This window comes from Oncorhynchus mykiss, chromosome 11, assembly GCF_057628025.1.
Source record: "Oncorhynchus mykiss isolate SJ-2025 chromosome 11, ASM5762802v1, whole genome shotgun sequence".
In the NCBI taxonomy this organism is placed as follows: domain Eukaryota; kingdom Metazoa; phylum Chordata; class Actinopteri; order Salmoniformes; family Salmonidae; genus Oncorhynchus; species Oncorhynchus mykiss.
The window spans coordinates 16,999,350-17,010,757 of record NC_143032.1 but is presented as its reverse complement, the minus strand read 5'-3'; the positions used below and the strand labels follow the sequence as shown (position 1 = coordinate 17,010,757).

Below are 11,408 nucleotides of genomic sequence, written 5' to 3'. Positions count from 1 at the left end.
TGGGTACAAGAAACCCGTTGCACACCAATCCATAAAACATGAACATAACAATAAACAATCTCTGACAAGAACATGAGGGGAAACAGAGGGTTAAATACACAACATATAATGAATGGGATTGGAACCAGGTGTGTAAGAAGACCAGACAAAACCAATGGAAAATGAAACATAGATCAATGATGGCTAGAAGACCGGTGACGTCGATCGCCGAGCACCGCCCGAACAAGGAGAGGCATCGACTTCAGCAGAAGTCGTGACAGGAATAGCAAACTAACTTTTCCAGCGATGTAGAAGCTGTGTTTATTACATTCTTTTCCGGAACAATATTGACAATGCAGCAATTGTTTGCTTGCAGAGGTTTACAGGAATGAGGTAGCTATCCTTAGCAAGCACATTTCAATTCTGCATGAACTTATGGGGAAAACGCAAATTGGAACTTTCTCATTCTTAACTCCTGTGACTGGACGCCGTTCCGGCCTGATGGAGGTATACCCGCCTTGTCATCTGTCCCTACCCGAATGGCCTTTGCTACCTGGAACTTGCCTGCAGAGGAAGTCGTCTCCATCTTCTTGTCCTCCTCCATCTTGTAGTGGAGTGGACGGAGAACAGCAAGAGGATTATTCCAATTAGTGTTGGTCCCATGTCACAAGTCGTGGAAACTGAAGGCAGTGGCATGCTGCTAAGAGGACTGGAGTGTCTGCGAGAGGTTCGGAGCAGATTGACATAAGGAATAGCTTCTCATTCTGGTGCCTGATCTACCTGTGTCTTCATCGCCGGGATTGCCTGTGTCTGCAACGGCTGTGCTGACTCCAACTATGCTGACTCCAGCAGAGACTTTGTCGTTGAGTTCGGCTCCTTTCCCTCTCTCTGGATCTGACAGGGCACTGCCTGCTGTGGGAGGTCTGGATCTGACAGGGCACTGCCTGCTGTGGGAGGTCTGGACCTATCACCGGGAGCAGTGGGAGTATGCTATCCTGCTTCTTGTGGGCCTGTAAAAGGTTCAACAAATTGTATGAAGGGTAGTAATGGGCGGATATCTCCATCCCTTTGTCCGGCCATTGTATTGGGCAGTTCAATGGTGAGAAATGTCCCTGGAGCAAAAACGTTTTGCTATCTAGGAGCACGAGTACAGGACATCAATAAGCTGCTCCCAAACATTTTAAACCTGCATCATGAAATTTAGTATATCACAGTTCATGTGAGATTCAATGACATTATGAAGGGCAACTCAGAACAACTGAAGATTGATTTTTTTTTTAACTGATTGGGTCTCTACACCAACAAACGCCCCATAATATCTGGCCCTTTGCCCTCCCTAAATCGTGGCATTGAACGGTTCAGCAGACTTTTAACCCTCCATAACTGGCTACGGGACTATTGCAGCTCTGTGGGTCTAACGTGTATTGATACCTTCTGGAAACAAAGATTGTTTTATAAGGAGGATGGGATCCACCCAAATCATTTGTGTTCCTGGATCCTTTCACAGCATTATAAGGCTGCGTTGAGACAATTACTTATCAATGACCCAAGGCCAGCTCAGTTAATCCCTACCATTTTGTCAGTGAGTTGTCATAATGCTTCAGCAAATGTACATTATCCCAGGTGTGTTGGAAGTCACAATGTAAGTAACCTGATCCTACAGCTATTGTATGCAGAAATCATGTGCCTATGAACCAGAGTTATACTGTTAGCACTGAGGCATTGTGCCCAAGTAGGAAGTCCACTGTGTGAAGCTGAACCTGCACTAACATAAATAACATGAGCATGTCTACTTCTGCTAAGCTTCTCTTCTGCTCAGCTTCTCTTGCAATGAAAGCAATCAAGCATCCCAGAAAAGTACTAAAATAGCTCACGTTAACATATGTAGCTTAAGAAACAAGGTTCATGAAATCAATAATTTGCAAGTAACAGATGACATTCATATTCTGACAATCTCTGAAACTCACTTAGATAATACCGTTGATGATACAGTAGGAACAATACATGGTTATAACATCAACAGAAAAGACAGAAATGCCAAAGGTGGAGGTGTTGCCGTTTATATTCAGTACCACATTCCTGTAAAGCTTAGCGAGGATCTAATTTTTAATGCTGCTGAAGTAAGATGGCACAGGTTCATCTGCCTCACCTAAAGGCCATTCTGGTGGAAAGCTGCTATAGACTACAAAGTGTTAATAGTCAGTATCTGGATAACAGTGTGAAATGCTTGAAAATGTATGTGATATCAACAGAGAGGTATATTCAAGAGAAATCTTCAAACTATAACTAGTTCCTGAATCAGTCAACCTACCAGGGTAGTTGCAAACAGGAATGAAATCATCAACATGTATTGATCACATCTTTATTAATGCTGCAGAAATGTGCTTTAAAGGAGTATCCAAATCCATTGGATGTAATGATCACAAGATAGTAGCCATATCTAGGAAAACCAAAGTCCCAAAAACTGGGCCTAATATAGTTTATAAGAGGTCATACAATAAGTTTTGTAGCTATTCCTATGTTGTTGATGTAAAGAATATGTGTTGGTCTGTGGTGTGTAATGAGGAGCAAACAGACACTGCACTTGACACATTTATGAAATTGCTTATTCCAGTTACATTAAGAAAATTACTGAAAATTGTTAAATCCTCGTAGATTGATGAGGAATTAAAAAATTGTATGGTTGCGAGGTATGAGGCAAAATGGCAAATAAGTCTGTCTGCACAACTGATTGGCAAATGTACTGCAAATGGAGAAATCATGAGACTAAACTCAATAAAAAGCAGATGAACCTACACTATGAAACAAAGATAAATTACATAAAGAATGATAGTAAAAAGCTTTGGAGCACTTTAAATTAAGTTTTGGGCAAAAAGGCAAACTCAGCTCCATCATTCATTGAGTCAGATGGCTCATTCATCACAAAACCCACTGATATTGCCAATTACTTTAATGATTATTTAATTGAGGAGATTATCAAACTTAGGCATGACATGACAGCAACAAACGCTGGAAAATTACTGAGGATAATGGCGGACAATATTGCCACTCCTATTTGCCACATCTTCAATCTAAGCCTACTAGAAAGTATGTGCCCTCAGGCCTGGAGGGAAGCAAAAGTAATTACGCTACCCAAGAATAGGAAAGCCCCCTTTACTGGCTCAAATAGCCGACCAATCAGCCTATAACCGACCCTTAGTAAGCACCAATGACTGATGATTGGCTGAGAAAAATTTATGATAAAAAGATTGTGGCCACTGTTATGTTAGAATTCAGTGCGTCTTTTGACATTATCGATCATGATCTGCTAATGGAAAAACATATGTGTTATGGCTTTATACCCCCTGCTATAGTGTGGACAAGGAGTTACCTGTCTAACAGAACACAGAAGGTGTTCTTTAATGGAAGTCTTTACAACATAATCCAGGTAGAATCAGGAATTATCCAGGACAGCTGTCTAGGCCCTTTACTTTTTTCAATCTTTACTAATGACATGCCGCTGGCCTTGAGTAAAGCCAGTGTGTCTATGTATGCGGATGACTCAACACTATGCACATCAGCTACTATAGTGAGTAAAATCACTGCAACACTTAAAGAGCTGCAGTTAGTTTCAGAATGTGTGGCAAGGAACAAGTTATTCCTAAATATAAACAAAATATAAAAAATAAAAGCATTGTATTTGGTTGTAGCGTCATACCCAAGAGAACTCAATGCTGTAATCGCTGTCGAAGGTTCTTCAACAAAGTACTGAGTAAAGGCTCTGAATACTTTAAAAAAAAAAAAATTAATAACTAGGCAAGTCAGTTAAGAACTAATTCTTATTTACAATGTCGGCCTACCAAAAGGCAAAAGGCCTCCTGCGGGGATGGGGACTGAGATAAAAAATAAAAAATAAAAAAAAATACAAAATATATATATATATATATATATATATATATATATATATATAAATAATTGGACAAAACACACATCATGACAAGAGAGACAACACAGCACTACATAAAGAGAGACCTAAGACAACATTTACATAAATGTGATATTAAAGTTTTTTATATAAATATATTAATTAGCAAAAATGTCTAAAAACCTGTTTTTTCTTTGTAATTATGGGGTATTGTGTGTAAATTGATGAGGAATAAGACTCTAACGTAACAAAATGTTGAGGTCAAGGTGTCTGAATACTTTCAGAAGGCAGTGTATTTTTGAGGCCATTTAGATGCTGCGATCTGGTGGCAGAAGAAGAGAATGACACTTTCACATAAAAAGGCAAGAGACCTTTATCAAATACAGTACAGTGTGAAGATAGGTAGAAACTGCTTCTGCAATAGAAATCCCCGAGAACACTTGTAGGCGATGTGATGGCTACGTTGGCTAGTTAAACTCATGCGTAGAAACACGTCGACGGGTGTAATGGTCGTGTCATGCAGAAATGCGAACGTCAAATCAGGCATTCCTTAAAGTTGTTTTTGACGAACATGAAAACGTGACAGTTTGCGATGTTGCGTCTCTGGGTTTACTGGGTTTAGAAACTCTGTGCCTTCATGCTACGGGTGAGTAGACGTTCAATCCCGGCACTGATTGTCACTCCTTATTAATTACATATATCTACTTTGTGGTTGTCCCTTCAAACGTATTCAATTATTCCTGACGAAACATTCGTCAAGTTCTCCATCTTGTTGTAGTTGAGTCTGAATAGTTTGACTAGTATAAACTACAGTTCCCATGAGCGCTACGCGTCTGAGGATTTCTTATCAGCTTTTACGTAATGCAGCTAACTTTCGAAAGCAAAAGCCGGGAGCAAACTTCAAAATAAAAGCCACCTCAGACTGAAATCCACAACATCTAGGCCTATTTTGAACGGTATAATATTGATAACAGATGCTCTTGTATTTGATTTTATATTGTAGGCCTACTGGACTCTAATGGGCTTGTTGAACAAAAATACGTGGAATCCAATAAAAGATTCAATCATAACAGGACTTTTATTCTGACACCACTATTAATCCTCATTCTTGTCTACGTTTCTGGTTTACCCCCAATGTTAAACCGACCTCTACCAACCACGGGGATACAGAAAAAAACGAGTCACCGTGAATTCAATTCACATCTCTTTTATCGGGTGAACGTGCCCCGGTGACAGTCCGTTTTCCCTGCAGTTATGAGGCTCCGCTGGTCCGGGGGCGTGCTGCTGTCGGTGGCGGCTGCCTACTACGTCTATACTCCGTTACCGAGTGCGGTGAGCGAGCCCTGGAAGCTCATTCTGCTGGACGCGCTGTTCCGGAGCTTCATACATGCGGTAGGACTGACTGGTAATGACTTGAAAATAGAATAGAACGTATTCGTTAAGGCAGGTGTTTTGCTGTAAATAGTATTGAATACTAGAATTAGTCGGTTCATGACATTAGTGCAGTGAACTGGTTAGCCTATGGGTCCCATCAGGTCATACAGCCCACAGGACAGTCAGGATAGTACCTTGACAGTCCATTAAGGGCACCAATCAGGGGCGTCATGCACCCCAAAAATCTGTGGGGGCACAAAGTATGTAAGGGATGTGGTCTGGGGAATACATTTGAGAATTGAACATTTTTCAAACACCTGAGACAGCAATCTTGAGCCATAATAAATATGCTTAATTCTTTGTAAAAACAATCGGTCTATTTCTATATATTTTAAAAATTTTACCCCATTTTACCCCGACCTTGTCTCATTGCTGCAACTCCCTAACAGTCTTGGGAGAGGCGAAGGTCGAGACATGCGTCCTCTGAAACATTTTTTATTTTTTTGAGTATTTTTTTATTTCACCTTTATTTAACCAGGTAGGCTAGTAGTGTTACAGAGAAAAAATGAAAACCCCTATGGGCATGACGCCTCTGGTAATAGTGTTTTGGGTTGGAGAATAGTAGAATGACATTATAGGCCTTTACTTGACCAGACTGTCTGAACTTTGAACCTCTATCATTGGCCAGCTACAATGAGGACATACACACAGGCCTTGTGTGGTGATAAGTTCAGTACACTGCATTCTTTTCCAGAAAGTAGCCTGGCCCTCTTTGAAGCCACGTAGGTTGATTCATCGATCTCTTTTTATCTATAAATCTCTCTTACAAAAACTCCCGCCGTGCCTAACATCATTATTCATCTTTAGTTACTATATCCGATCTCAGGGATGGCTAACCCTGAAAATCCCTTTGGTCTCCTCAGAGTTAGGTAAAACTGCTTTTAGTTCATTTGCAGCCCATGTATAGAACAGATTGGAGACCTCCTTGTTGTGGAATGTGGTTGTTTTTCTTGACCATTTGTATTATTTTTTTACATTGTGTGTTATTTTTTGGGGGGAGAATTGTGTATATGCAGGGCTCCTTGCTCCCTTGCAGAAGAGACCTTGGTCTCAATAGTGACTCCATTCAAATAAATACATCATGAAAATTGTCACAGTGGTCACTGGCCTTGTGCAACAGTGGTCAACAACAGTAAGGATCTGATGAAATAGAGAGTGGGGAGTGGCTGAGAGTCATCAACACGCCTTAACCTGTGTCTCTACCTAACCTCCCTCTAACCTGAACTACCAGTCCAAACACCTACCTAGCTTATTAGTAATACTGTAGAAGATTACACACACTGATCACACTGGGACCTGCAGTACCAGTCCCCACACCCTATACAGTATATCTGGATGGCTGGTTGTTGTTTATACATCCCATCACTGTGTGCAGATATTAAACTGAGCGTGTGTGTGTTCCAGGGTGATGCGGCGCAAGCTCTAGGGGTGTGTCACAGTGTTCATATGTTGAATTCTGTGGTGTCTCGGTTGGAGGTGATTGAGCCATGGTCTAGTCCTACTGTACGTGTCACTGACTCCGCCTTGGGGGGCGTGCCCGCACGAGTGTTCCAGCCAGTTGGAGGAGGAGCCAAGCTCAGGAGGGGAGTGCTTTACTTCCATGGTGGGGGATGGGCCCTTGGCAGCGGACGTAAGTGTGTGTGTGCTAGAGTGTCTTTTTAAACATTCCATATGTGTTTATGCACAAAATGTTCTGCATTTGTATGTATGTGTAGGAATGAGATCTTATGACCTGCTGTGTAGGAGGATGGCTGAAGAGCTGGATACAGTCGTTGTGTCAGTTGAGTGAGTATCAGAATAATACTTAAAAAATATCTACATAAATCATATGGGAACCGAACTGTAAACCGTAAGGCTACCATTGTGCCCATGAGCAAGGCACTTATACTAACTTAACTTATGGCGTGTTAATTGTTGTTACCATAGTTACCGCTTGGCCCCTGATTCAGTGTTTCCAGACCAGTACCATGATGCTCTAGCAGCGTCCAGGGCCTTCCTGTCCCCAGAGGTCTTGCAGCGCTTTGGGGTCAACCCAGCCAGGGTGGGGGTGTCTGGAGACAGCTCTGGAGGGAACCTCGCTGCAGCCGTGGCCCAGCGGGTACACACATGTAAACTTACACACATGCACACACACACACATAAACACACACACACACTCACATTTTTTTTCTGGCCACAGATTTCTGCAGATGACAGTATGAGTGTGAAGTTCAGTATCCAGGCGTTGATCTACCCAGTCCTCCAGGCTCTAGACCTGAACACCCCGTCCTACCAACAGAACCACAACGTACCCATCCTGCACCGACACCTCATGGCCAGGTACAACACACACACACACACACACACACACACACACACACACACACACACACACACACACACACACACACACACACACACACACACACACACACACACACACACACACACACACACACCTGTTACTAACCTTCCTTTCACTCTCTAGGTTCTGGCTGATTTACCTGGGGGCTGATCCCTCTCTCCTCCCTCATCTCCTCTCCTCACCCTCCTCCCTCCTTCATCCCTCCATCTCTCCTTCCATCCGTTCTCATCTCAACTGGACCTCCCTGCTCGCGGCCAAACACCAAAAGCATTACCGTCCCGTTGGCATGGAGACTGGGTCGCGGGAGGTCACGGGGATAGTGCCGGGGTTGGTGGATGTGCGAGCGGCGCCATTGCTTGCAGAACAGGGGATTCTGGGTAGAACGCCGCGAGCGTACGTGATGACGTGTGAGTTTGATGTTCTGAGGGACGATGGGTTGATGTACGCCAGGAGACTACAGGACGCGGGCGTCACGGTTACCAGTGTTCACTATGACGACGGTTTCCACGGCTGCATGGTCTTCTCCTTTTGGCCGTTTTTGTCCTCCGTTGGCCAGAGGAGTCTGGACAACTACATCCAGTGGCTAGACGACAACCTCTAGAACAGCCATACTCAACAGGCGGACCGCGGTCTGGAACCGGACCCAGAAGAGGGTCGATACGGACAGTGTGTTTAAAATCTATTTTTTAAGAAATCAATCAGGCTTTAAACTTACTGCTGTTGAGTAGTTATCATGGGCAGGGGACTCGACCCCAAGGGGGCCCCCATGGATTTTGTTGAATCACTCAGGTATCATATGAACACACATAAGAAGACATGGCAAAATGTGTAGAATTGCAAGAAATTTGCTTTAAAACTGCTACGTTTGTTCTCCGCCAGCAGAAGGGGTGTGAATTGTTTGAACAGTTTAGAGTTACATGCGTTGCGAAGGGCGGGTTTGTTACTACGCCGACAGATGACAATACCCATCCGGACCGACCTTTGCCACTTAGGAAATTTGTGTGACCAGACCATCTAAAATAGTAGTCTAGACCACGACAGAACCCTATGGAACCCAAGTTATGTTGAGAATCAAAACTATAGGATTACAACCTAGAACCCAATAGGAGCACCACTAGGACTAAAATGTCCAGGCAACCAGACAACCACACCTCCCATGCCTCTTTCCTTTTGACTACCTAGCTGATCCTGTGGTTGTTCAATGTAAAGACCGTGAACTGTCAGCTGTCTATGGAAACTGATTTAAAGCTTTGAATGCTAACAGTCTGATACACTGAAAGACTGACCAACATACACATCTGTGTGGAATCTCTGGGTTGTGCAATAATATGTTGTATTTATTTATTTGACCATTCCAAGCATAGAGAAGCAGGCAGAAGAGGGCCAAAAACAGACCTCACCACATGTTTTAACTACAGCCCCCGAGGAACAGTGTTTTACCAGGGTATAGGACCACTAAGAGAGAATCTGACACGGCATGAGACCAGACAGGCTGAAAAGTATTTTTATAGATATTATTTTAGAAATGAAGTAACTCACTGGGCAAAAATGGTTGAATCAGCATTTTTTCCACTTAAAAAAAATCTGTGATGGAAAATTGATTGGATTCGCAAAAAGTCATTAACCTAAGGGAATTTTGTCATTTTTTTCACCCAACTTTTGACCTAAATCCAATGACATGGTGAAATTGTTTGTTGATTTCACGTTGAATTTACGTTATTGACAACTCAACCAAATGTAAATCAAAACTACACATTGAAATGATGTCTGTGCCCAGTGTGAAAATATGTTATGTGCAGAGAGAACATTGACCATAGAACGTGTGTGTTTTTTTAGTATAAGGAATGTTGTCTGTTCTAAATCCGTCAAAGGATCAGGTGTTTGTGTTATGTGAAGATATAAAGCCACGTGAACCAGGAATTCCAGGTATTCCAAATGGGCTGTCCTCCTTTCTCACACAATGTACGTAGCTGTTGGTTTGGCGTATTATGTTGTGTTTTCCTTTTGCCTGCTATTTGTTGACCACTCGGACATTTCAATGTACTTTAGGCCTGGCCAAAGTCATACATTTAGACATATGTCTCTGGGCCTGGCTATTGACCCTGGGTGTAATACCACTACTAGACAGATGGTGACACTGTTGTGCCCTACAGATTAGAAAACCCCTTCCAAGAATCACCTGACTGTAAACTGGTAGGGAACAAAGGCCTCCGTTTGAGCTTAAACTGTGAAGTTTTATATTATCACTGGAGAGAATTTAAACTAATGAATATATGTACATAAAATATATATTTTATCTGATGTTGAGTCTAAATGGATCTGAAGTGTCAGTGGCTTGGTTCAGCTAACTTCCTGTTCTGAGCACAGTATTGTAATATACACTGCTCAAAAAAATAAAGGGAACACTAAAATAACACATCCTAGATCTGAATGAATGAAATATTGTTATTAAATACTTTTTTCTTTACATAGTTGAACGTGCTGACAACAAAATCACACAAATTATCAATGGAAATCAAATTTATCAACCCATGGAGGTCTGGATTTGGAGTCCCACTCAAAATTAAAGTGGAAAACCACACTACAGGCTGATCCAACTTTGATGTAATGTCCTTAAAACAAGTCAAAATGAGGCTCAGTAGTGTGTGTGGCCTCCACGTGCCTGTATGACCTCCCTACAAGACCTGGGCATGTTCCTGATGAGGTGGCAGATGGTCTCCTGAGGGATCTCCTCCCAGACCTGGACTAAAGCATCCGCCAACTCCTGGACAGTCTGTGGTGCAACGTGGCGTTGGTGGATGGAGCGAGACATGATGTCCCAGATGTGCTCAATTGGATTCAGGTCTGGGGAACGGGCGGGCCAGTCCATAGCATCAATGCCTTCCTCTGGCAGGAACTGCTGACACACTCCAGCCACATGAGGTCTAGCATTGTCTTGCATTAGGAGGAACCCAGGGCCAACCCGCACCAGCATATGGTCTCACAAGGGGTCTGAGGATCTCATCTCGGTACCTAATGGCAGTCAGGCTACCTCTGGCGAGCACATGGAGGACTGTGCGGCACCCCAAAGAAATGCCACCCCACACCATGACTGACCCACCGCCAAACCGATCATGCTGGAGGATGTTGCAGGCAGCAGAATGTTCTCCACGGCGTCTCCAGACTGTCACGTCTGTCACATGTGCTCAGCGTGAACTTGCTTTCATCTGTGAAGAGCACAGGGCGCCAGTGGCGAATTTGCCAATCTTAGTGTTCTCTGGCAAATGCCAAACGTCCTGCACGGTGTTGGGCTGTAAGCTCAACCCCCACCTGTGGACGTCGGGCCCTCATACCACCCTCATGGAGTCTGTTTCTGACCGTTTGAGCAGACACATGCACATTTGTGGCCTGCTGGAGGTCATTTTGCAGGGCTCTGGCAGTGCTCCTCCTGCTCCTCCTTGCACAAAGGCGGAGGTAGCGGTCCTGCTGCTGGGTTGTTGCCCTCCTACAGCCTCCTTCACGTTTCCTGATGTACTGGCCTGTCTCCTGGTAGCGCCTCCATGCTCTGGACACTACGCTGACAGACACAGCAAACCTTCTTGCCACAGCTCGCATTGATGTGCCATCCTGGATGAGCTGCACTACCTGAGCCACTTGTGTGGGTTGTAGACTCCGTCTCATGCTACCACTAGAGTGAAAGCACCGCCAGCATTCAAAAGTGACCAAAACATCAGCCAGGAAGCATAGGAACTGAGAAGTGGTCTGTGG

The 11,408-nt window shown here is 43.5% G+C and overlaps 1 protein-coding gene across 2 annotated transcripts; it reads left to right on the top strand.

Annotated features, from left to right (window-relative positions):
* The first annotated feature begins 4,213 nt into the window (after positions 1-4,213).
* LOC110535396 (neutral cholesterol ester hydrolase 1) lies at positions 4,214-10,075 on the top strand. Of its 2 annotated transcripts, XM_021620375.3 has the most exons (7): positions 4,214-4,529; positions 5,136-5,275; positions 6,722-6,947; positions 7,033-7,102; positions 7,244-7,415; positions 7,497-7,636; positions 7,785-10,075. In XM_021620375.3, the coding sequence occupies exons 1-7, from the start codon at positions 4,409-4,411 to the stop codon at positions 8,260-8,262; spliced, it is 1,347 nt and encodes a 448-aa protein (XP_021476050.2). In that variant the 5' UTR covers positions 4,214-4,408; the 3' UTR covers positions 8,263-10,075. The 2 variants fall into 2 exon arrangements, with proteins under 2 accessions (XP_021476050.2, XP_036790953.1); XM_036935058.2 differs by lacking the exon at positions 4,214-4,529 and having other exon boundaries at positions 5,155-5,288.
* The last annotated feature ends 1,333 nt before the right edge of the window (positions 10,076-11,408 follow it).